The sequence below is a fragment of the Colletotrichum karsti genome (assembly GCF_011947395.1).
Source record: "Colletotrichum karsti strain CkLH20 chromosome Unknown Scaffold50, whole genome shotgun sequence".
Lineage (NCBI taxonomy): Eukaryota > Fungi > Ascomycota > Sordariomycetes > Glomerellales > Glomerellaceae > Colletotrichum > Colletotrichum karsti.
Window position 1 is genome coordinate 310,603 of NW_024065950.1, and position 24,585 is coordinate 335,187.

The 24,585-nt window shown below is 55.0% G+C and overlaps 9 protein-coding genes across 9 annotated transcripts; 3 read left to right on the forward strand and 6 right to left on the reverse strand.

Annotated features, from left to right (window-relative positions):
- Positions 1-354: 354 nt before the first annotated feature.
- On the reverse strand, positions 355-2,087 carry CkaCkLH20_11734 (uncharacterized protein; the record flags this gene model as incomplete). The annotated part of the gene is made up of 3 exons (XM_038894448.1): positions 355-1,342; positions 1,398-1,764; positions 1,889-2,087. 3 exons carry the CDS (start codon positions 2,085-2,087, stop codon positions 355-357), a joined length of 1,554 nt encoding a protein of 517 aa, XP_038740296.1.
- Positions 2,088-3,077: 990 nt separating this feature from the next.
- On the reverse strand, positions 3,078-3,513 carry CkaCkLH20_11735 (NADH: ubiquinone oxidoreductase subunit; the record flags this gene model as incomplete). The annotated part of the gene is made up of 3 exons (XM_038894449.1): positions 3,078-3,221; positions 3,287-3,429; positions 3,486-3,513. 3 exons carry the CDS (start codon positions 3,511-3,513, stop codon positions 3,078-3,080), a joined length of 315 nt encoding a protein of 104 aa, XP_038740297.1.
- A 439-nt stretch (positions 3,514-3,952) lies between these two features.
- On the forward strand, positions 3,953-6,807 carry CkaCkLH20_11736 (uncharacterized protein; the record flags this gene model as incomplete). Its single annotated transcript, XM_038894450.1, has 3 exons — positions 3,953-5,438; positions 5,487-5,643; positions 5,688-6,807. The coding sequence occupies 3 exons, from the start codon at positions 3,953-3,955 to the stop codon at positions 6,805-6,807; spliced, it is 2,763 nt and encodes a 920-aa protein (XP_038740298.1).
- A 1,660-nt stretch (positions 6,808-8,467) lies between these two features.
- Positions 8,468-9,740, reverse strand: CkaCkLH20_11737 (putative RNA recognition domain-containing protein; the record flags this gene model as incomplete). Its single annotated transcript, XM_038894451.1, has 4 exons — positions 8,468-9,030; positions 9,094-9,443; positions 9,508-9,619; positions 9,689-9,740. The coding sequence occupies 4 exons, from the start codon at positions 9,738-9,740 to the stop codon at positions 8,468-8,470; spliced, it is 1,077 nt and encodes a 358-aa protein (XP_038740299.1).
- Positions 9,741-11,595: 1,855 nt separating this feature from the next.
- CkaCkLH20_11738 (glutaminase a) lies at positions 11,596-14,252 on the reverse strand (the record flags this gene model as incomplete). Its single annotated transcript, XM_038894452.1, has 3 exons — positions 11,596-11,852; positions 11,906-13,867; positions 13,934-14,252. The coding sequence occupies 3 exons, from the start codon at positions 14,250-14,252 to the stop codon at positions 11,596-11,598; spliced, it is 2,538 nt and encodes an 845-aa protein (XP_038740300.1).
- A 1,622-nt stretch (positions 14,253-15,874) lies between these two features.
- On the forward strand, positions 15,875-16,688 carry CkaCkLH20_11739 (uncharacterized protein; the record flags this gene model as incomplete). The annotated part of the gene is made up of 2 exons (XM_038894453.1): positions 15,875-16,322; positions 16,378-16,688. 2 exons carry the CDS (start codon positions 15,875-15,877, stop codon positions 16,686-16,688), a joined length of 759 nt encoding a protein of 252 aa, XP_038740301.1.
- Positions 16,689-16,758: 70 nt separating this feature from the next.
- CkaCkLH20_11740 (acetyltransferase) lies at positions 16,759-17,384 on the reverse strand (the record flags this gene model as incomplete). Its single annotated transcript, XM_038894454.1, has 2 exons — positions 16,759-17,162; positions 17,216-17,384. 2 exons carry the CDS (start codon positions 17,382-17,384, stop codon positions 16,759-16,761), a joined length of 573 nt encoding a protein of 190 aa, XP_038740302.1.
- Positions 17,385-18,702: 1,318 nt separating this feature from the next.
- On the forward strand, positions 18,703-19,917 carry CkaCkLH20_11741 (uncharacterized protein; the record flags this gene model as incomplete). Its single annotated transcript, XM_038894455.1, has 2 exons — positions 18,703-19,358; positions 19,410-19,917. 2 exons carry the CDS (start codon positions 18,703-18,705, stop codon positions 19,915-19,917), a joined length of 1,164 nt encoding a protein of 387 aa, XP_038740303.1.
- A 668-nt stretch (positions 19,918-20,585) lies between these two features.
- CkaCkLH20_11742 (hisactophilin c49s mutant phototropin phy3 fusion protein) lies at positions 20,586-22,975 on the reverse strand (the record flags this gene model as incomplete). The annotated part of the gene is made up of 3 exons (XM_038894456.1): positions 20,586-21,790; positions 21,842-22,611; positions 22,668-22,975. 3 exons carry the CDS (start codon positions 22,973-22,975, stop codon positions 20,586-20,588), a joined length of 2,283 nt encoding a protein of 760 aa, XP_038740304.1.
- Positions 22,976-24,585: the final 1,610 nt, after the last annotated feature.

A 24,585-nucleotide genomic window follows, 5' to 3' on the forward strand; every position in this document is an offset into this window, starting at 1 on the left:
CGATGTCTATGTTTCTCGATCCGGTATCGAGTCGTCGCTGGTTCCCTGAGTTGCTTCCGTCTATTGCTGCTGCTGGTGTATTCTTGTGTAATACCACTTGTCGCGTTGCGGTTACAACTGAAACATTCTTTACCATTTGGAAGACAATCTTCGATACGATCCTCTCCCCTAAATCCAGTTGTATGTCTGACGAACTGACACCAATGGCGCAACACCCCAAGTAGGCTTCTCATACTTTTTCTTGTCTGTCCAGTCGAAGATGAGGCATTCTGCTGTTCTCGGTATACCGGCTTCCGTACTCAAAATCGCTTACGCCTTCTGTCGAAGCTCACCTCTTTGATATCCACATTTATATCAGTAGCTTTGGTTCGTCTTCGATGGCGACGCCTCCTTTGTTGCTTCCGCGTTACGTCTGCTCAGGTTCCCCTCCCCTTGCTTTCTGCGCAATGGCGATGCGCTTCGCTTGAGCCACTCTGATTCTGATATCGATGTATTCCGGAAATTCCGAGCCAGGGAGTCCGTTCCAGAAGCGCCTGCAGAAGTGTCGCCTTTGTCGTTTCTAGCGTCTGCGGCAGTGTAACTGTAGCGCCCAATACGCCTGGATACTTCCAAGCCGCCGGTGGAAGGAGGTGTTTTGTCGTAGTCGGACGACGATGGCGGTACCGCGGGCAAAGAACGACCAGGAGTCTTAACGGGTATCGCAACTTGCCTGGCAACCCCAAACTCAATCTCGTCGGCACCACTCGACTCATCGACGTATGTTAGGAGAGAGGGTGTGACAGAGGGAGCCCGAACCGACTCCAGCGAAGGTCTGCACAAGTTTGACTGTGCGCCTGGCAACGCAGGCAAAGGCCTCAAAGAATCGGATGCCTGTCTGATACCACGGGAGGATTTACTGGGCTGCGGCACGCTTGATGAGGGCCTCATAGGGGGGGCGAGCTTGGGTGGTGCAGAAAGATGGAACTTTTGCCTTCCTTTCTTGTCGCTGAACTTGCCGCCATCCTCGAAGACGGATCCGTCAACTGGGCCAAAGTCGAAGGGACCTGCATCACCAGAAGTGGCCGGCAGGGCTGGCGCCTTCATCTCTTGTTTCGTCGTCTTCGTTCTCCCTGTCATCAGTGTTGTCGTCTTTGCAGTATTCAACTCCGGTAGATTATTCTCTTGAGATCCTGCCATGATGTGGTTGTACTGGGATCTCGTCACCAAGTTCAGTGCTTTGAGGTGATCCCACGTGCGATAGAACAAGCGAAATGTAGCGTAGGGAGAGTCCCTGGGGTCCGTTAGAAGCCAGTCGTAGTAGCTCAGATCTTGAGGTTCATCGACCAGGCCACCCGTGGGAGAGCTGGAAGAATGTCAACAACTGTATCCAATCTCTGATCACATGGATGGCAACGTACGTGATGCCGTATGGATCCTGACTCCGAAAGCTGGGTAGCTCGGAGAAGACCCTTTTTCGTTGCTGAGATCGGAAGACTTGTATCTCAATGAGGCCGCCATCCATTGCGGCGGACTTCTCGGTGTTGGGACTGAAATGAAAGTATCTCTTCTCGACACCCTCGCGTTGGTACGTAACCCCGCTATCTCGGAACGTCCACTTGTTGTCGGGCTCGTACAGAGCGTAGCTCACCATCTGGGTGCCGACGAGTGACTTGACACCCCAGCAGACGATTGGTCGTCCGTTCATCAGCATCTTGAAGTACACATACTTAGTGCTGCTAGGAGGAGGCGGTGTAGTGATGCCATAGCGGATATGAAACTGAGCACCTTATATACTGTCAGCCATTTTCTTTACCATTGTTCTTGCCGTCGGCCTTTGCCGTCATTCTTTGCCGGCGTCCTTTGCCATCGTTCTTGGCATCCTGGAGTTATACAATCGGAATACACCTACCTGGGGAAGAGGGGATGTACACCGATGATGTAGCTTTTCCCTTAGCTGGCGTGGGCTGTGCACCAAAAACTGAAGCCGGGCTGTTCGGGTGAGGTCCGCGAAGCTTGACTGAGGAGGCGTCGGGATGTGGAATCTCTGGCAGAGAGGCGCCATCAGTGGCAAGGACGACTGAGACGTCGATGCCGCGGAGGGTAGGCATCTTGACTAGGTAATGAGTGCAGTGTAACGTTGTTGATGTAATTGCAGGCAGGGTTATCAAGGCTGGAATTGAAGTGAATGAGGTAAGGTAGGTAGTTGTCGTTAGCCCGCCCGTCTTATCTCAACTTAGGCAGGCACCGATCAGGGAGGGCTTTTAGGTCGTACCTTCCTTACCTCCTGCCGTGCCCAGAATCGTTTAAGTAGCTAGCACGCCTAAATATATTTTCTCATAAGGCCGATACGGATTGATGCCTTCGTTAAGTTGCCTTTCCGCATCTCGTCGCTGCTGGTCATGACCGTACCGGTTCAGGTTGAATCCGCCGTAGCCCCCAGCCCGTTTTTCCCAATAGATTTTTTGACTGAGTTTTTGCAACTCCCAGTCCCTATCTATCAGCGAGCTTGGAAGACCGACTGCGTCCATAGCCTTTTTGGTTGACAGACTTGTTGAGAATGTGTTGGATTTGAGAGGTGTTGCGGCGCGCAGGACCGTCTGAGTTCGGAGGGGCGTCACTGGAGTCATGAGGCTCCCTCTTGCGGGTGAGAGAGGCGTGATTGTGGGTTTGTCGAAGTTGGACTGCCTCCCAGCCCACCAAGATGATATCTGGGAATACATGATGTGTTACGGCGATTGCTTTCAGCTTTGGGTGGACCAAAGTTGGAGTTCGTTCTCGTTGCTTACGATGTAGGAATCCGAGATGGCTGCTCTGCCAGTATATATAGCCTGCGGTAAAACCACCTCCGATCCAGAAATGGCCAAAACTTTCTTTTAGGTAGCGTCGCTGAGGGCAAACTTGGAAGGTTTGAAGCCATCTCCGGGTCGCCGCCCCGCCTCGACCACACATAGGCTTTGGACTTGTCACCTTTTGACTTTGCGGCATACTTGTGCTTTGAAAAGAAAACGGTGGTTTGCCATTGCTGCTCATGACTTCCACTTATCCGGTTCGCGCCATGTACATTTCTATCGTCCTCTCGCAAGCCCAGCTTATCCAACTCAACTACCCGTGACAACCTTTGTGTCCTCCTCCTTGCCGAGAAGTCCCAGGTTCCGTATTTGACCAGCACTCGGGGCATTGTCTCGCGGGCTGGCCAACTCGGCCTTTCGGTATGCCGACTGAAGTGCCCTCGTTCTCGCAGCCTGTAGTAAAGATGATGGTGAGAAACTGTTCGTTCGCTGGATCGGCCTCGGGTGGGTGAACGTACCTCCTTCTTGTGGTGCAGGCATTCGTAGTAATCCTCCAGGGCCAGGGCGCACTTCTTCTTGCCGGAGTGGTCCTCGACTCCGGTGGTGTTGACGACGTAGCAGCCGAGGAGCTCCTGCCAGAAGGGGAAGCACCGCGACGGGCCTGCACGGGGTTTTCGGGTCAGCACCACATCAATGGCAACAGCAATGCAAGCATACCTCCGTGAAGACCGTATCCAGAGGCCATTGTGAATGTGCAGACGCCAATTGGTGGGTGGATGAAGCTCAGAGGTCGTCGGAAGGTCGTGGAGACGCAATCGCGATGTTGAAGTCTGGAGAGGTGAACCACGGAAGAGTCCGCGGCTGTTGGTAAATCTCGTCCTATCAGAAGGTACCTGATTCCAATAGCGACCCCGGAGCCGCCACAGGTCTACTCGGCTAGCGCGCGCTTGATGACCATTTACGAGCCCCATTTGGTATCCACCCTGTTATGACGAACCTAGCTAACAGAAGGCACCTTAAGGCACCCGATGCATGTACCCCAATTGAACACCTTCGGAGCTTGGAACCCACATGCGCGCGACCTTAGATGCTCCGATAAATGTCCTGCGCGACAGCTCAACCACTTCTCCTGCGCCGACTTCTCAAGATCCCCGAGCGGCTATGCCCTATTGCTACCAGGCGCGATGAGCCTCGTTTTGTCACCTCCAAAGCTGGTGCTCATCGCTGTGCACCTAGCCATCAACGCCAACATTGACAGCTTGGCCTTTCTGACTTCCCGGCATGCCGCCGTTTTGCGCAAGGATCTTGTTCTGCGCATCCTTCTGACCTACCTACCTGAGACGGTCAGGTCGGCAGATTATGTTGGTTTTCTCGAAGAACTCTCGTCGGGAGAGTTCACGGATCGCGAAGCGGGCGAGATCGATTACGCGGTCGTGGAGAATCTGTCCGACGACGATGCCGTGAAGAAGGTTCGCAAGTTGCACTTGCTACCGCTGGCTTGGAAGGACGCGCATTTTGAGACGGAAGACGACCCGATAACTCTGTTTCTGCTCCGGAGAGCACACCGTGTCGACGAAGAGGCTGGACTGCTCGCACAACTACCTGAATTGCTTGGACCCTTTTTGCAGTACGCCCCGGGCATTCGCGTGTGGATGGTGTCGACTCTGCTGCCGCTGTTGAGGAGGAACTACGAATACTACCCAGCCGAAAGCACACCGTATACGCTCGCCGAGTTCCAAAGTCTTCCCGATGGGGCCGCAGTGCATGCTCTTCTTTCTCAGACAGGAGTGCGGCCGGAGCACAATGCGTTTATTGGGCGGGACTTGAGAGGTCTTATTGTGCCGTGGCTGCATAGCGACGCACGGTGGAAGAATGCCGGAGATCACAATGGGAGCGACTCCTCAAACGATGGTCTCTACAGCCCAGGCTGGGAACGAGTTCTCGAGTGGCTCATGTCCCAAAGTTCTAGCACTTGGAGGGTGGCAGTGGCCGCCATCGAGCAATGGGGAGGTGCAGTGGATGTCGATCTAGGCGACTACGACTCTGTATGGCTCAACGAGCAACAGCAACAATACGTGGATCGTCGGTACGCTCGAGCCGTTCTGGCTTGCGCATATCTGGTTCCGGAGGCCACCGTCGAAGCACTCGAGGGTGCTCACCAGATGCTCAGAAAGGTCATGGATCTTCTAGGGGAGGATGACACGCTCCCGTTGCGCGCAGCAGCGGACTCTCTATCAGCAGTCTCCTTTTTGGAAGGGGCTGGCACACTAAGTCACAAAAACACAGCCTTTATGCGGGACGACCTGCTCAAGGAGACCAATCCCCTAACAACTCCCTCGAAAAAGTCAACACATTTGCTTCATGCTCTCGTCGTTAGTGCTTTTATTTTGACGAGGTTTGGACTACCCTGCACAGTCAAGCGAGCAGGAGATTTGGCTTTCATCCAAGACGAGAGAGACCAAAAAGCCGAAGCCATTAAACTTGTGCATGCGGTTGCTGAGCAGGCACCGAAGCACGATGAGAGTTTCTGGATAACGGCACGAAACGAGCTCCTTTGGCTTCGGAACTGGGGCATCACCTCAATAGACGGCCTGGTGCTGGGAGTATTTGCAAAGGTCAACACAGATTTCATTGAGACGGAGATTCTCAAGTCTCTTCTGGCCAGTGGACGTGAGTTGAAGCCTCATATGCTGAAGTATGCGAGCTAAGGGTTTCCAGGATACTCTTTGGCGAAGTCATTATACGAAGATGTCGGCGAAAGGCCGCTGTCTGCTGAACTTCTCCAAGAAACCATAGTCGCAGCAGCTCTGAATGCCTACGACAATGCATCAAACCCGAACCGCACAAGAGGTGGACTGAAGAAGTGCGATGACATGTAAGCAACGCCGACCAGTGCTTTGTACCCAACTGACTTGCCAGCATCAACGCATTTCCGCAAACCATCCACAAGTCTTTACCCGAGCGACTCCGGATTGATGCGTTGCTGAAGGCTACACATGCTCTCAGTGACTACCGCCTGGTCCTCAGGCAAGGCGAGCCCTTTAGCCCCGTCGTGCTTCGAGTACACTCCGATCCGGTCTCGATTATCGGCAAAGTATTAGAGCAGAACCCACAGAGCTATACACGCCTACAGGCCTTGGAAGAGGTGGGCACAAACATGGTGCGAGCGGGACTTGTGGACCGAAACAAAAAGAGACCGGCCACCCAGACTCGAGAGGACGAACTGTCACATATCGACGCGACAGAAAAACGCGTTACGGCGATGTGCATCGAGGCCGCCCTGAAAGAAGACGATTTTGAGACGGCATATTCTTACGTGGTCAACCGGCTTAGTGGCAAAGCAGACAACTCCGTATCGACCGCCACGGTGAAGTTTGACGACGATTGGTCTTGGAGAGCTGCTCTGCAAGCGGGACAGTACATCAGAACGACGCGATCAATACGCCCGTCCCATCTGGGCAACGCGAGCGGTAACCTGGAGATTCGGCACCTGGAACAGCGCATCGATTGTCTAGCCACCGCGCTGCGCATCGCTCCGCCCTCGCAGCTTCAAGAAATCCTCAAGACTTTCCGACGCTGTGAGGAACAGCTCGATTCGGCGCTCAAGGAGGAGGCCGCAAGGGAGGCAGACATGGACAACGCCGCCGATATTACGTCGCATAGCATGCCCGGAGGCTTCGAGTCAACTCCCGCGGCGGTTCGCTCTCACCGACCGACGGGCAGTCAGACTCGGTCGATGGCTGCGGCCAAAGGAGGCGACGATGCACCAATGTCACTGTTCGACCTATCGCGTGCCACGGCCCGCGCGGCATCACGCAACTTTGGCGCGCTTTCGACGCTGCAGCAATCTGCCGGGGGCAAGGCCCCTACTCCCGCAGGGTCGACCACCAGTGGGGATGGAGAGACACACGATGACCATCCCAGGGCGAGGAAGCGTGATCAGCTTCGCGATGCTGCCATGGGAACCTTGACTTCGGGTGTTGGCTGGCTCATTGGTGCACCAGCACCGAATGATCACCGCGCGACTAGAGATGACTGATGTGTACCTTATCTTACCTTACTTTTTGGGCTGCGTTGTGGTCCTGGCATGACTGAATGATGAATGAAAGTACCGCACTACACGAGCTACATGCACACCAAATGGATGAGGGCGTATTCGAGCACATCCTTGTTTAAATTTCTCGCGCTCCAACAATTGTTTGCTAGGTTCTAGAGTATGATGCTGAAAACTCACCGCTGTCCGTGCTAACTCGGTTGATCTTGTGCTACTGAGCATGAGACTGGCTCTAGCTGTGATACTCAAGCAGCAAGTAATTAACTCTGCTGGCAGACCCGCAATGCCATTACTCGAGCCAACGAAGTTTGTCGAATGCGTGTTCGAGATGGTTGGCGAGATATTATGGGGTGCCGCTCAAGTCACTGACTTGCGGCTGCTCGACACGTTTCCCTAAGGCATTACGACGTCAGTCGTCTCGCCATTTTGGCTTTCGACCCTGTGCTCATGGTAGGGGACGCCCTGTCTCATACTTTGGTCTGGATTCGGTTCTGCCAGGCGGGGAAAAAAATTTGACGCCTCGATAGCCAAGTGGTCTAGGCGTCGTACGGGAAGACTCCAATGTGAGAAAAGCAAGACGTACGCAAGGTGACCCGAGTTGAAGGGTCATGTCGGCAGCGATGGGAGCCGGAACTGAGCAACGGAGGTATCAAAGAAAACAATGGGTAGGCAAGCCGTTGATTCAAAGTTACTGCCGTTGACAAGAAAGACGGTTAGTTTCGATACTGTTCCAGTTGGGGAAGATACCTTTGGACTGCGTCTAGTTGGCAGACGTGCTTCGGCTTGAAACACAGCCTATGTGCGCCGGTCAGCTTCAATGAAAGCAGCAGGTCCACGACTTCGTTGTATCCCGCGTTGCTGAGACGGTGCAAAGTTGACAAGACGAAGCAGTAAATGCGAATGGCGAGGGGGCGTTTCATTTACGACTGGGTTGAAAGTTGGCGTTCAGGCGGCACAGTTACGGTTTAGGTGTTTAGGGACGCGGTTGTCATTCATGTTGCATTGCTGATCAACATCTTATCATGCTGAAATTTGCATCGAAGAAGCCATGCCGGATTTGCGAAGCCGTCTCAAACTCGACTCGACCCCGAAGCGGGACGCGATAGATAATGGTACAAGGTGGAAAGTGGTTTGCGTGAGGAAAACAATCGTGAGCCGCCGCCGGCCCACGACGTGGTGTAACGAAAGTGCTGATCCACGATGGGGGAAAGTGACTGTCACTCTGGCCAAAGCCTGTCGACGCCTGCCGTGTTGCCGTGTTGATTGTTTGCCAAAGCTACCAAAGAAACCGCCATAGATTTGTCGTCCGAAAGAAAAGCCCGATTAAAGAGACAGTCGCCAACCAAGGAGCGTCTGCTTCTCGCGTTGAACCGTTGTCAGCAACAGACTGGGGGTCATGGAACGGTAAGCCACGCAGGCCGAAACCCCCATTTTGTGCTTCCATCCCGACTAGTTGTGGTGCACAAGAACTCCATGAGACGCAATTTTTTGGGATATCCGCCGAAATCGATCGCACTAGGAAGATGAAAAGGGAAGTATCCGTTGGTCGCCAGGAAGTGGGCGGGCCAACATTGTGTGGACTTTTGGCAGAAATCAGCGAGAACCTGGATGCGTTAGCCTTATGAATGGTCGGAGGGGAGGGCAATTAGAGATTCCAACCTCCGTAGGGCTCGCGGGCCTCAGAGCGAGGAGCCGCATCGCCATAGCCAGCGCCAGCGGCAGGAGCATCGCGAGAACGGGCACCGTCACGCTCAGCAGGTCTGTCGTAGCCACGCTCACGATCGTAGCCAGCGCCGCCGCGACGGTCGTCGGGGCCGCCACGCGCGTAGCGGTCACCACGCTCCTCGCGTCCGCCGCCGCCGTAGCGGTCAACACGACCACCGCTGTAGCTGTCATCACCACCAGCAGCGCCGCCGCTGCCGCCACCACCACCACCACCACCACCGCGGTCGCGTCTCTCGTACCCACCGCGGTCTTCGCGGTAGCTGCGGTCGTAGCCACGATCCTCACGGTAACCACGTTCATAGCCACCACGGTCGTCGTAGCCACGTCTGTCGTAACCACGGTAGCGGTAAGGGTCGTCGCGGCCGTAGCCGCCGCCGCCGCCGCCGCCGTATCCACCACCGTAACCACCACGGCGTCTGTCATCGTAGCGGTCGTTGAAACGGCCACCACCACGACCGCCGCCGCCGCCGCCGCCGCCGCCCTCTGTTTGGCAATGTGTGAGTACAGGATTGGGCATACCAAGCTGTGAAGGGTGCAGAAACTTACCACGCTTGGGAGGACCGAAGTACTTGCCGGGAGTGGGAGTGCGGGGACGAGCGCGACGAGCCTTCTCAATGCTGAGAGTACGTCCCTCAATCTGTTCTCCCTGCAGACCCTCCTTGGCGGCATCAGCCTGATCGGAGGTAACCATCTTGACGAAGCCGAAACCACGAGACTCCTTAGTATGGGGGTCGCGCATGATCTGACACTTCTCAACCTCGCCGTACTTCTCGAAGAGACGAGTGACCTCAGACTCGGTCAAGCGAGGGTGAATGCCGGTGACGAAGAGGTTGGAGCCGGGGTTGATGGCACCATCGTCGTCGCCACCCTTGGAGCCAGTCTCGTCCTTGTTACCACTGTAAGGTCAGGAAGACGTGTCAGTAAATTTTGCGGAAACAACAGCAGGAAGCATTCGCTTACCGGTCGCCGTTACCGGCAGGAGAAGCAGAGCGACGGCGTCCAGAGTCGCCATCGTCACGAAGAGGGCGAGGAGAGGCGCTGCGGTTGTCGCGCTCGTAGCGAGGAGCCTCGTCTGCATAGCGTTTGTTTGTCAGTGGCGATTCGAATTGAGGGCAGCGATCAGTGTCGAGATAAAACGAACCATCGTAGCGGTCGCCGTTGGCGGCCTCGTAATCCATGGAAGTGGTAGCCATGTTGAGAGACGTCGAGGGGATAAGGCTATGTGGGCGGCGCGATGATGTTGACTGGGAAAATGAGCCAGCGACGCGATTGCCGGTGACGCAGACTCTTCTGTTGTGATGGGATTGGTCAGAAGAAAGGGATGGAAAGCGGGTTTGACGCGGGCGCAAGCTGAGGAAGAGAAAGCAGAGAAGGAGATGGAAAAGGGAAAAGGGAAAAATTACAGTCGCCCGGGCAAGATTAGATGCAGATGGCGAAGAGCATCAATTGGAGAAAAAGGGCGCGGCTTTGGGAGGCCAGGTGAGTGATGGAAGGAAGGAAGGTGGCCGAGGACGATGTGAAGGAAGGGATGTTGGAAAATCGAGACGTGGAATGGGCGACGACAGAGGCTCTACCTGCCTAGCGGTGCCTTGCTGCTAGTGCAGGCGCACCCAGTACACAGAGTTTGGGGTGCTGATGGCGACGTACAGGGCACCGAGGTACCTGATGCACCTGAGTGAGAGCGTAACCTTACCAGGTACCTACCGTACCTGGTCGTGGACGCGGACTACCTTACAGGACAGCCAGGGCAGCTTGAGGCAGGTGAGGCGGACAGTCACAGTCAGGCTACCTCTGGTCAGACAGGCAGGCAGGCAAACGCAGGCGCGGACGCAGGCAATGGAAGACAGGGCCGAGGGTTTTGTTGGTGTGTAGTAGCAGGGCGGGCAGGGGAGGCGAGCAATAAGAAAAAAAAAATAGAGACCTGTGATTGATCGATTGGCTCGATTGACCGTGACCGTGACCGCGACCAGGGATGAGGCCAAGGGGAGGAGGAAGGGAAGAAAAAAAAAAAAAAGAAAAAAAAGATGGCAAGCTGCAGGCGTGCTTTGATTGAGCCCGGCGTGCCTGTACTAGGTAAATCTCCCTGCGTCCGCTGGCCACTCAGAGACCACAGCACCTCCCTTGCGTGTGCCTGCCTCGAAGCGAATGCCCCATGCTGATTTGGCGAGATTTAGCGTAAGACTCTTTCCGAATCGGTCTAGCGGCTCCTCCGTGCACGTGCTAACCTAGGTAGTGTTCGCATGGGTTACCGGTATTTTTTCGCATGAGATGTATTCGTACCTCGAACTTCTTCCCACTTTGATTATCTTAAGGTAAGGTAGGTAATATCTCCTAATTTTTGTCCACTGGAGTGCTACATAATGCACATTCTGCTCTGCTCCGATGACGTGTCTCGTGGATATTAAAATACAGTTTCCTCCGTTGACTGGCACATTCAAACCTCTGCCGGATATAACCAACTCAAAATCGATGTGTATGTGAGCTTGTCAGTGTGGATGAAGCTAGGTTCTAACAAACACTAGGTACCTGGATTCTAGTGGCTGCGGGTAAACAATCTCATGGCGCTGTCTGTTCGCTCTGTCCTGCTTGTGGCGCTCTGTCACTGGTAGACGCTTCTTCCCGTCTCACGGCAATGATTCTAGACTGTAGTACCTACCTACCTAGGTATGAGCTGGCCCGTTGATTACCTATCTACGTTACCTTAGGTGCCTTAAGTGCCTTGGGGTAAAGCTTGGGTGTCGATGCCGCCATCCTTCCATTGGATGCTTATGCAGGGCCTCAAAACCCATACAGATTTTCTCTACCTTAGGTACCTTACCTGGACGTAAGCATTCTTTGATTGAGACACTATTCTCATCTGATTTCACCCATTTTTGTGCTTAATACAGCCCATATTCAAGTTTCACACTTTAGTTCTTCCAAGTTTACTAGACTTATGCCTTAGGTTCGTTCAAGTAGCGCGATATCGTCTCATGATCTCTATCGATGCGATTATTGATACTGACCGCTCCGCTCAGCGTATCCTGCTGCTTGCGGTACTTCGATACCTTACAGGTCCTCCGTCACCACCAGCTGCCCACCCTCCGTGCCCTCAAAAGCCTCAACCTCCAGAGCCCTGCGGACGTCTACGTCTATAAATGACCCTGGCTCGTCCAAGAAACTGAGGCCATCTAGAGCCTTTCCTCCGCAGGCCCTCTCTAGAGCAAGGAAGGCAAAATGGCCACCAACAACAGGTCTGGCCATGAAGTGCGGGCCGGGCCATCCACCAGTGCCTTCGGTTTCGTAGAGATCTGTCAGAGGTCGATCTTGATGTGGAGTTAGCATGTCTTCTTCTGCTACCGGTGCGCCTGAGACTTACCAGTCGTGGTCTCGTTGACCCAAGTTGCGATGCTCTGGAGTACCTCCGTCCGAGTTTTCTTGCTCGTGACAGCCGCGGCGAAGAATTGCCAGTCGCTCTTTGTGTAAAGGTGTCGGCTGTCGAGCGGTAGACCGTAGTGCTGCAGAACGGCGTGGTACCAGTTGCTTTGCATGCTGTAGACCTTGTCAGGAATGAACGTCGTCTTCGTATCCAAGCCCAGCATCTTCTGCAGCCAGCCTGAAACCCGCCCGCCATACGAGTTCGCCTTCTCCGGAAGGTGGAAGCAGAGAAGCGAGTCTGCGTACAGGTTGTAGATGGTCGTCCACGAGCCGTACCAGGTGTATGCCAGCTTGGCATGGGAGCCGTCTCTCGAAATGCCAAAGCCTTGCCACTTGTCGATGTACTCGCTGGCAACATCTGCGTAGTACTTGGAATCATCCGCCTTACCCAGTACATCGGCGATCTCAGCCATGGCCTTGATGCCAATGATACCCTTCAAGGCCAGATTAGTCTGGTTGGCTAGCCACCCCGCAAAGTCATCGGTGCAGAGCTGGTTTGCTGGGATGAGAGATTCGCGCACGAGGTATCCCGTCCACTTGGTCCAGAGCTCATACGACCTAGCTACCCATTTCTCGGCCTCCTTGGATCCTCTCATGACACTAACGGCAGACGATTGGTCCATACCGTAGGCATCAGGAGACAAGCCAAAGGGTCGGGGGTTGTTTGTCGTCTTCGGTTCAACGGGCTCGAGCGACCTAGCATACCCATCCACAGACTGTAAGAATGCCGGCTGAGTGTCGTACTTGAAGGCATTGACTAGTGCCAATCCCATGATGAGCATGTTTCCACACTCCTCCACGGGCATGTACTCGTCCTTGCCATCAGGATGTCCGGTGGCGTTGGGGAAGTGAGCACCCAAGTCGTGCATGCTGTAGTCATTGGGATATTGGCCGCTTAGTTGGTGCTCCAAAAGAGGCTCCAGCAGGTACGCAAGCCAACGAGGGTTCGTGTACAGGAAGAATGGGAACGCGGGGAAGATGACATCGACTGTCTGGAAGTTTCCGTTGGATGAGATTTCCTTGAGGAAGAGGATGGGGTCATCAGGGGTTCCGGAAAACTGGGTTGCTCCGAGAACCTGACGAGCAGAGAGTGCGGCAATATCCTGGTAATCCTGGGAGCCGGAAGCGAAGGCGTCAATGGCGAGCTGGCTCGAGTAGTTCCTGGCTAGCAAGCTGGCTGCCGCAAAATCGTCATAGTGGTACTGGATGAGCTCAGGCGAGGTTGCAAAGTAGAATGACCACAGAGGCCTCATCTGCGTCAGGCCTCTAGCGGCGGCAAACTGGACAACAGGGTCTTGGACGAGGGCGAAAGTGAACAACACGCTGTCCGCCGATGAGAAACCAGCTCCGGTCTTGTTACTGAGGTGGAATGATTTGGCAAAGGCGAAGACTGGCTCCTCGTCCATGATTTTTCGGTACGAGGTGTCCACTTCGTTCTTCAAAGTTCCCTTGGTCGCAAAGTGATGTCTCAAGATCCCCGATGTTCCAGCTTGGTGGTAGACATCAGCAGGACCAGTGAAGTGTAACGTGCCCCATTCTGCGTGATCGGCAAATTCAGTCAGAAGCTGTTCGGTTTGGCGAGAGACCTGCCAGGTCTTGAGAACTGCGCTTTGCTTTTCCGAAGCCTTCGGCTTGCTCAGGTCCCAGACAATCTTGTTGTCTCTGTTGCCGCTGACCCACTCGCCGTTCAAGTCGGTATAGATATTGATATCGAACGAGCCTTCAGCGTAGACAGTCATGTACGCGGCAGGTATTGACTGGCGGAAGGTGGACGTCGGCGTGATGGGAGACAGAAAAGAAAGTACGACCTTGACCGGCGCGGAAGACCCCTTGGGTGGAGGAATGGCGTAGGACAGATTCGTGGTGGAGGCGTCAAAGGCAGCGCCGAGATAGGTTGGGAAAGCTACATTGTAGTTTCAGGGAGGTTGTCAGCTCATGGTGCTCAGCAGCGAAGACAGGCTGGACATACTTGGAAGATGATGACAAGGAGTCTTGGGGTCGCCCGAGAAGGGGGTAAACGGTATTGGAGTCTGGGACAGAGGCCATGACCGAGAAGCCAACCTATAATGCGGCGTCATATCAGCAATGGACGGCGGGACGAGAACCGTGGCGCAAAGGCTTACACTGCTTCCGGTCCAGAACATGGGCCAGTGTTCCCAAGGCGCATCGCGGGCATCGCCCAACCAAGTGCTCAGATACGGGTTGCGGACAATCAATGGAAGCACTGGAGGGGTCAGAGTGGATGCGCTGACCGTCACGGCGACGGCCAGCAGCGATAGTAGTTGCATGGTGAAGAGGGCGTCTCGAGACCAGCTCCAAGAACAGTCGGGCACCGGTTGCCGGTCAGTCTCACGGAGGGAGCAAACGATCACGAGAGTGCAGCTAGTCAAATACGATGACTTTTGAATCGAGGACAATGACTGAGTCTGTCTCCTTGGGGCCCGCTCTCAAAGTCGCAGGAGAGCAGTGCGCAAGTTGCACGGTAGGAGAAGAGGGGGTTGAGAGCAAAAGGGCAAGAGAGACAGACGGGAGTCAGACGATGTGGGAGCGGGAGAGGAAGCAAGAGGATGGTGCTGCTCTCGGACAAGAAGACCCTTGCCCTCGGTCTTATTTTGCAAGCTCTTGGAGCAACTGACTAAGGGATGGAGCAGGCAGTTGGCAGGTAAAGGAAGGTATCTGTATTCATAGACCTGGAAAACGGCCGGCAGTGAGGTGCCAGGTGCGTACCTCAGCTGCAGGTAGCCCGGTTTTGGAACGGCACGGGAACACTTGGAGAAATCTGGGGTCGAAGCTACGTCCCACGTCACAGGTAAAGCAGCTGTCAGGTGCAATCCCTGGGTGAGGTATTGGGTAGGTATCGGGTGTAGTGCGGACGCAGAACCGCTGCATGTGTACGAGTAGAGTAGTACTTAGCTTGAGAAAGTCAGTGTACGTCAGGATGGGCGCTCGCGGCGGGTCAGGTGGAGGAGGAAACGAGGTTGAGCTCCGGCTCCCGTCCGCCGAGGATCTGGGAAGACCAATCATGGCCCCCATTTCGAGACAACGGGCACCCAATCAAACATGATCTGCCGCGCCACGAGCCCCTGTGCTGCGGGGATGGTGGGGCCACTGTCCACTAAGGCACCTACCCCGTACCTACCACGTGACTTAGGTGAGGTACCTAGGTACGGTGCCGGGCTATTTTGTGCTTTACTATATAGATACTCATGTAAGAAAACCCGTTATTTCTTTGTGCGGGGTGAAGATGAGGTCGAGGTCGGGTGGTGACAGTTCGCGGTGTCAGTCATCACTGTTCCTAGCCGCTTCCGAAATGCTGCTCTGGGCAGTCTGTCAGCTCGTCTTCAAAAACTTTATATAAAACTTGCTTGCCGAAAACTCTGAATTAATGTGGCCTGTCAACTCAACTTGCCATGTTGTGCAGAAAACTCAAGCTCACATGGGACGGGGTCTCAGCAAAAGTTGGAGAACCGCCGACTCCAGCTAACAACCAATGGCTTATTAGTATGTCAACAAACCAAGCTCTTACCACCGCACTTGTGAAAATACATTGAAGGAAACAAGAAACAGAACAACCAAGCTGTGAGCTTGACTTAAGCTACCTAAGTACTTTACCCGTATCGGGTGTGATCAGAGGTGCGTCGGCTCGGGTCAAGTGCATGCGAACATGGCCGATCCGGTCGCTTTTGTGAGATTTTAATTGGCGGCGGCTCAGTGTCGGAAACGCGGGACAGTAGCCATACCTTACCCACGGTGCCTACCTAGGTCCAGGTTTCCCCGAGTCCCTCGCGATGCGCCGTTGAGAAGAGCCGCTAGGTTCTTGCGGACGGTTCCCCGCTTCCCGTCGTCGAGCAAGCAACCGAACATCAAGTCACAACAGCCCAAGTTCTACAGATCTTCCAATCATCCAGCAATGGCATCACTAAGCGGAAAGGTGTACGCCTTCACGGGCGGCGCAAGTGGCATTGGCTTAGCGACAGCAAAGATTATCGCAAAGCGCGGCGCAACCGTGTGTCTTGCAGATATCGATCCTGATGCCATGAAGGCGGCCGAATCTTACTTCTCGGAGCAGAAGACACCTTTTTCAGTGAACAAGGTTGATGTCTCCAAAAAGGAAGACGTCGAAGGGTGGATAACCGGGATCATCAAGCAGTTTGGCCGTCTAGACGGAGCGGCCAATGTGGCGGGTGTCATAGGCAAGCACCACGGCATTCGAGCCGTTGCGGACCTCGAAGATGACGAATGGCACAAAGTCATCGCCGTCAACTTGACCGGCTGCATGTACTCTCTCAGGGCAGAACTCAGGAACATAGCGGATGGCGGTTCGATTGTCAACGTGGCCTCGATTCACGGCGTCAAAGGTACGCCTCTTCTTGAGATATCCGTCACCAGATGCCCGTCTCTTATGCTGACTAGGTTTCGCCAAACACGGCGCGTACGACGCCAGCAAGCACGGTGTGATTGGCCTCACCCGAGCAGCGGCCAACGAGAACGGGGCTCGCGAGGTTCGAGTCAACGCCGTAGCCCCCGGCGCCATCTACACGCCCCTGATGGAGAAGGCCTGGAAGTTCCACAACCGTCCGTCAGACGCCGCCTTCGACGAGCCAACAGCCTTTCAACGTCAGGGCACCGCCGAGGAGTGCGGAAATGTCATCGCATTCCTACTCGGTCCCGAGAGTTCCTTTGTGAGCGGCAGCGTCTACTCTGTCGACGGAGCGTGGCTCTAAGCCGGCGATGGCGTTTTGAGGCCCGGGGAGGGACCGGGCGGGTTGTTAGAAACGATGCGTCCAATGCTCTTCACCATACATCGGATGGATCCACCTCGTGTCTTTCGCCGTCGTCCCTAATGTGTTGAAGCTTCGTGTCCCTCTTCATTGGCTTTCTCATATCGTAGGCGTCCTCGCTGTCGCGCGACGGGTCCGTAGCGTGGTCGCCGTAGTAGTTCTTGACGACGCGGAAGACGCTGTAGCCCATGCTCTTGTAAAAGGTGATGGCCTTGTGGTTGCTCGTGCGGACAAAGAGGTCGACGAACCAGGCATCGTTGGCGTCTGCGGCGGCCTCCAGCTGCTCCGACAGAATCTTGCCGATACCCAGTCTCCTGGCTTCGGGCGCAACTGTCAAGGCTGTGATGTGGGCGTGCCATGGGAGATAATGCTCGGAGAATTTGTATACGTCGGGCGACGACTCGAGCTTTCCCATTACTAGCCTCGCGTCAGATAAGTCAAGCGGGCCGTAGGTATGGTATAAGACGTACTGTAGCCGATGATGTTTCCATTCATGTCCTCGCAGACCTGGAACATTGAGGGCCACTTGGCATGGTACTGGAGGTAGAAAGCCAGCTCGTACGTCTCGGTCAGAGGGTCGAGGTTGCACTTGGAGAACTTGTTGACGTCGTCAGGACGGAAGCGGCGAAAGGTAGCCATGACTGCGGAGGCCGGTGACGACCTCGGGGGGGGGGGGGGGGGGTTTGTCGCGGAGCGGTGATATGCCGAAGTGGCATGAAGTTGGTCGGGCCCGGCAACCAAGCTGGCAAGCGCAAGCCGCCCAGGAATTGGGAAAAAAGATTAATGGGGCGCCAGGGCAATCAACAAATGTTGGCAACAAAGAGCTGTTTGTTTGGGGGCCAGATATCGATAAGGGACGATAACAGCCACACCGCATTGAGAGGTGAGAGCCAGGTGAGGGGTGATATTTGCTGACATAATACGGGGCAGATCAGGCAACGCCGGATGCCATGAAGACTTGGCGATGAAGTATCGTCACGCGCGTCAATAGGTGAAGGAATACATCGGAGTGCTAAACGGTTAGAGCGATGCAGGGACCGGCAATGCCTTAGCCACGAGGATTGTGACAGCTGCCCCCAATGGGAAGCACAGGCACTTAGAAAAGAAAAAAAAGAAAAAAAAGGAACCCCCCTACGGACACTGGCGACACGCAACCGTCCAGTACCAGCGGTCAGTGTCTCGCATATGAAGCATACCGGGTTATCTTCTTCCCTCTTCAAAGGCATCTGGTGCTCTCATTGATACCTTGGGATACCTCGTCTGTCGTCCGGCCGTCCTACCATTGCTACCAACGACACTCAACGAGATCGACTTGACGCACAGGCGCAAAGGATCAAGCCTAAGCCTGGTCTGGTCTGCCTTATTACGAGTATCCATCGGCCGATAATAATCAAACAACAAAGCAGAGCCAGCAGCAGCGGTAGCGGTGCCCGCACGAGTTGCATTAATTGGACGCTGGCGCCGCTTGTCCTATCCGCCCGGTCCTCATTCCTTATTAATAAGAGAAGTAATATTCTCAACTTTGCCCTCGCCAGCCAGACAACCCTCTTCTCGACCCGGCATCGACCTGCGTGTTGCATGGTACGCCAAACTAACCTTTGCTCCGCCCAAAGTTGTTTTTGCGCGACTGCTTACCGTCCCTTTTACCTACCTAGGTAGCGCTAGCTCGGCTTCACCCTCCCACAGTCCCATCCGCCTGGGTCTTCCCTGTCGCATATTTGATGCGACAGCCCCTGTTGTCTGTTACTACACCAGCGACCCCGGGTCAAGCAAAGCAACAACATTCATCTACTGCGTACTTGGCTTGTTGACTGCCAGCACACGTACGCCGCGGAGCGTCATCGACCCGGCTTTTTCTGCATATAAGTCTAGACTCTTCGGACGGCTTCTCCGGACCTGTCCTGTTTCCCTACCGCCGACCGACCGCCAATCGCTCTCTTCCTGATCAACTCCCACGATGCCTTCGACTCCAAGCCACTCGCGTCACGCCTCAGGCGCTGATGCCTCGTACCAATACAACAGCGCCACCTCTTCGCCTCAGAACCGGAGGCAGTCGAGATCCTCACATGACGCGACCACACCCCTGCGAAGCAGCTTCAACAACCAAGACGCCCTGGACGTATCCTACGCTAGCGGAGGTATGGACGGTGGAAACGGCCTTGGTAACCTCGCAGACGAGCTGGCCGATGCGTTTTCCGATTCCGGTGACGAGGGGGAATACTACGAAGACGATAATGGGGCGCCAAATATCAGCGTCCAGGAGGCAGATGGACGAGGCGCCGCAGAGGGTACACGGGACAGCGGCGTCGACGTTGCGAGTCTTGCTGAATCTGGCACCAAGGCGAAGAATCTGAACCTTGGCCCTCCGTCGCCTCCGCGACGTGGTCATCGAAGAACTGGGAGCGAGTACGACGGAAGCGAGTATGGGTCCGAGTCTGACCTCGATTCCCCCGGGATGTTGCCCAGTCTGGTTGCAAAGATCGACGCTGTCGAGTCACTGGCGAGAAGAGGTACGGAAAGCAACGGCGGGCCCACGGACGGTGTCTTCAACCGCGTGACGGACAGTTTGAGGGACTTGGGATCTCAAGCTGGCGTGGAGGGTAGCGCCACAAGGTATGTTGACAGCAGGGCGCTTCCATAATCACTGTTTTCTGACTTGGCCAGACTCATCACCGCCCATTCTGCCCTCACGACCCACTTGACTCATCAGACCCGTCAACTACACAACCTGACATTCCCGTTGCTGTCTCCTCTTGTTCCGCCACCAGACTCGGAGACCGTTGACGAGTTGCTGCCGCTGCTTCTCGAGCTGTCAGAATCGATGCCTCGACCAACCACAAAAGCATACGATTCCTTGACCGCGCTCCACACCCTGACTTCGGACCTTGTCCAGAGCCTCAACTACCTCTCAGACACCCTGCACATGTCCAGGCAGACGACGACGACGGCTACGCGCCGGCTGAAAAGTGCGAAGGAGCTGGTCGCCGAGATCAGAAGGGAAGAAGAACTGTGCGAGGAGGGCGAGCGGTGGTTGACCCGTGGCAACTGGAGCGAGAGATTGCGCAAACGGGAATGCGCCGGAGTGTGCGGCGACGTTGTGAACGGCTTCGAGGAGGTTTGCAACGGTTGGCGAGCCCGGCTACTGGAACAAGCCGGCTCTGCTCAGGCTTAGGCCCTTTTCAGCAGGAGAGCAGGTGTGATAAATGTGTTGGCCGGCCTCTGCCTACGACTGCAATTCAAGCCTCATCAGATTGGGTGAGGCGGGGATTTCCACGGGATAGACTACTAGTGCTTGGGCAGGCGTGGGAAAGGTCCCCTTATCGCTCAGCACTTACCATTAGACCACATGAATTTCACGAGTTGATGAATAGGGAAACGACTGCTGAGGGCTTTGCTAACGATATCATCCGGGAGAGTTCCTTGTACTGGTATTCAGTATAGCAACAATATTGCACAACATTGCATTAAGGAAGACGCAGGGAATGATAGGTGTATGATCAGGCTCCCGATGCATTAGCCCGCGATGACCGCGATGGCGGCAGAGTAATACCAAGAGAGCAACTAGGGATCGGTGTCTCTCCCGAACGCCGGAGTGCACTCGGAAGTTTCTTGATCCGCCACGCTGCATCAGTCGAAAACCTCACATCGGGAAGTGACTTGATAAAGTGAAATCGAGATATATACATTGATAAATTACATCTTCACATATGGTTCTAAGTCGAGGCTCGCATGCCAAGTCTAATGTAATCGACTGTCGAGCAGAGAAGTGCGCGTGGTATCATGTACATGAATATTAACGTGACGTCTCCAGAGTCGGAAGGGAATGAAACAGGGGTCAGACTAGTCCTCCTCCAGCCGCACGGTGTACGCGGGCCGAACGGGCTCACTGGATGCGTGGGAAGCCGGGGACATGGGTCTCCGGGGCCCGGCGAGCCCTCGGCTTAGCCGACTTGAACGACTCCCGCGACTCGCTGGGCGATCATAGTCGATATCAAAGTCGGCAGGGGCATCATCAAGAACCTCGTCGCGAGCCTTGTTCATGGCGGCGAAACCGGCCAGACTCATGTTGTCGTCCTTGGATGGACGATGTTGTTGCAGTAGGGGACTAATCCGGCGGAGGCGGCCATCAACGGGCGGGGCTTCTTTGCCCTTGCGAGCGCCTGGGTCGGACTCGTCGTCGACGAGAACAATCATCCAGACACCCACCGCAGAGTTGCTGCCGAGGAGTGGCGTGCAATGGATCCAACGAACACGACCCTCGCTGCTGGCCTTGCTCGTCCAGCGGACCTTCGCAGTCACGCCATGGCCGTCGGCGAAAGCTTGCGTGAGTCCATCGCGGACGCGGTTGGATCCGCCGATTTTGTCCATGAAATTGGATTGTAAGATGCCGGGCATTCTGAGGGATGGCGACGCAAAGAGAATTCGCAGACTTGGGTAAGGCCGGACGAGCAGGTAATGTTCGTAGATTCCAGAGAGCTTGCCGCTGTGAAAAGACGGTACCGTGCTGGGTTGTTGGATGGACGACGTCTCATCTTGAATAAGGATTCGAGGCTTGTGCCAGTTGGTCGACGATGCCGCCTGAGCCTCGTCTTGAGGCACTCGGTGCATGTTACCTCCGCGTCTACGAACGGTCTCGAGCTCCGCCATGTTGAACATTTCGCTAAGATCACGGAACTCGTCCCTTTCTTCCTCGACCACGTCTTCTTGGTGGATGTGATTGGCGGCTGCAGCTTCCTTCTCGACGACGATGTTCTGCAAGGCGTCCAAGCCGGAGCTCTCTTTGGCGAGGCCAGACACGTCGACTTGAGCGCCGATGAAGTAGCGCACTGTGCCGCGACTGTCGTAAAGCGGAGCCACCATCAGCAGGTTCATGAACGGCGAGCCGTCACGACGGTAGTTGAGAAACGTCTCGTAGTGCTCCTTGCCGGCCAGAATCTTGTCCCTTAGCCTCTTAACGCTGAAAGGGTTCGTTTTGGGACCCTGGAGGAACCGACAATTGCGGCCAATGACATAATTCATGCCATACTGTGTTGTCCTGTGGAATTCTGAATAATGATCAGCCAGGCATACTCGCCGCAGTACATGTTTTCACTAACCTTCTGAGGCAAACACGATGGGGTTGTCGTGTCTTGAGGGATCCGTCAGACAGAATACTTCAGCCAGACCCTCAGACATCTCACGCAGCTGAACAGGTAATGTTCCGGTAATTCGTCTCTTGATAGACATGCTGACCGTCTGGATCCACATGTATGTGATGTAAGCAGGGAGATCCTCCTGTACTAGATTGTCAAAGGCCGCATCAGCTTTCTTCTGTAGTGAGCTGTTGACTGTGTTTTCCGTGTCCTGGGCAGAAAAGTCGTGATCCTGCAGCCTTTCGAGGCCGTTTGCGATAGCGTTCGCATACGCGATAGCGCGCAGAGCTTTGAGGCAATCCAGATAATATGTGAGGAGAGGCAGTGAGTCGGGCCGAACGGAGTGTAAGAAATCGGTAAACCGCTGAAGCAGAACGTGGTCGTCGAAGATGGCCTGGAGGTGCTCCTTTGAAAAGAGGAGCTCGGATCGAGTCTCGAGTGAGTAATGTCCACTATCCCCGTGGGACGGCACCACGAGGTCAAATGAACCCGGTTCGACTTCCTCCTCGGCCAATGGTTCCAGAAACTCATCATCACCGGCGCCTTTCGTTTGCAGGGCTGGCAAAGAGGTAGCGTTTGTCTGATACGAAGATGTCGTGGAGTTGGCTCTGGACCGTGACGACCGCGTCCGGGGGCTCCGAGGAGGGCTTGACGAAGTGTGTCTGTCGCGAACCGGAAGAGGCTCGGGAGACTTGACCCTTCCACGGGAAGGTATTTCGGGAGATTGAACGGCGCTGTCGAAACGAATTAGTCACAGATTCAGAGCGCACGCTAACTCGTACCCCTATACCTTTTGTCTTTCCTCGGGTTCAGGGCATTTGGGCTGATTGGCCCATGGTGAGTCCAACTGCTTTCATCCTCGACCCAAGCCTCTTCGAAGCGGGACGGAGTGAAGGATTGATCTTGCGGTAGGCGACTGAGTGGTCGCTTGAAGGGAATATCCGGGATTTCAGCACCTCCCTCGTCGAGGTCCATATCTCGTTGCTGCTTGCCGAGGGATGTAACACTCAAAGAACTGTAGGGAAGGTTGACTTTGGGTGAAGTGAGTTCCCCGTGTCTATGTCGGCGGTGCGTGGGGATGGCTGCTACTTGAGCCATGTGTTTCTTCCGCCGGAATAGTGTAAGAACTGAACGTGGACCAAGATCACGGGCTAGAGGGTCGGCGGGTGGTTGAGACATGGTCCTAGCTGGGAACGGAGGAGCTTTATACTGGGCGTCGTGGTCGCGGAGCATGGAGGGGACGAGGGGATGGAAATGTCAAAGAGAAATAGAACTGTGGCTCCAAACCATTGGCTTTTGCAACGTCATGGCACCAGCGTCGGGGCGCCGCCGTCTAGACCGCGGGGGAGGTGATCAAAGAGAGGGTTCTCGGCAGAGATACAGAGACGTCTAGGAGGGGTGGGCGCAACGAGCGACGACCACAGAGCGAGAAACTATTGACGGAAGATGCATGTCAGGCACATGTTTGTGCTCGTGGACAGGTACCCGACCAACCGTGCACCGTCGGTCAGAGGCAAGCCGAGATTTATTCATATTGGAGAGGAGCCAAAGAAAAAAACAAACCTACTGCGTAGCATTGCAGAGTCCACTCGGAACGCCTTCAGGATGGAGTGATGGACATTTCGATCTGACTTCCGGCCGAGCACGTCGATCGCCAACTACCTAGTCCTCCGGTGTCGCCCTCTGTGGTTGCGACGGGTATTTTCCATGGCTGAAAGGGGACAGCGTCTGGCTGTCGAGTTAGCCTTTGTCCCAGTTACTGGCAACTCTCGACACCGGCGACGGGTTGGGACTAGTCTGATAGTTTGTCTGATAGCTACGAACATACCTAGCACGGCCCTTGTGCGTTAGCTTGAGGTTTACGGGCCGTCGTCTATCATCTGGTCAGCAACGGGTCGCCGATGCCAGGATACCCTGAGACGTTGTGGGACGGTACGAGAGGACCAGGAGCAAGGCGGAGTCGGCAATCGAGGATGCGTTGGGGGGATCTTTCAGCATGATTGATGCCCTGAAAAGAGAGCCAGTGACTCTGAGCTCCTTGACCAAGCCGGATTCGAGAACGATATGCAAAGATGTGCGGCTAGGACTAAGACGGGCTTGACGGGGAAGCATGACCAGTCTTCCTAGCATGAGCCGCTCCATGGAGAGGCAGAGTAGCAGAGATGCGCATAGAGTCCAGAAACGTGCTGCGAAGGACAGCCCCCTGTGCCATCGTGAATTACCACTCGGACCCCAATAGTCAGCTAAGGTAAGCTACACGGCGATTGTGAGCAGCAACGGCGATGGTGGTGATGCCGTCTCCGATACAACGCGACGGCAAGTCAGTCGCCGGCAGTACGAGAGGAAATATTGCCAGAATTTTTTGGTCTACTAGCCCGGCTATTGCAGCAATCAAAGAAAAAATGAGCAGCAATGTCGTCCGTGCCATGCCATAACGGGGATGTTGGTCGTCACAATACCGTAGTGCTCCAGCCAACGCCCCTCGGACGTGGTTGAAGGATGTGGGGTGGTTGTCAGCCTTGGACTGATTCGGAGTCGGCCCCACCGCAGCCGACCCCCGGACCACGTCCAGCATCCTAATCGGGGCAAACGGGGGCGCTCTCGGACTAAGGAGTGCCCAGGTGGCATCTGGCAGACGGGGCTAAACTTGGGGCCATTTCCAAATCGACCTGCGCGTCATGTCGTTGGCCAAATGTTCGGTACTGATT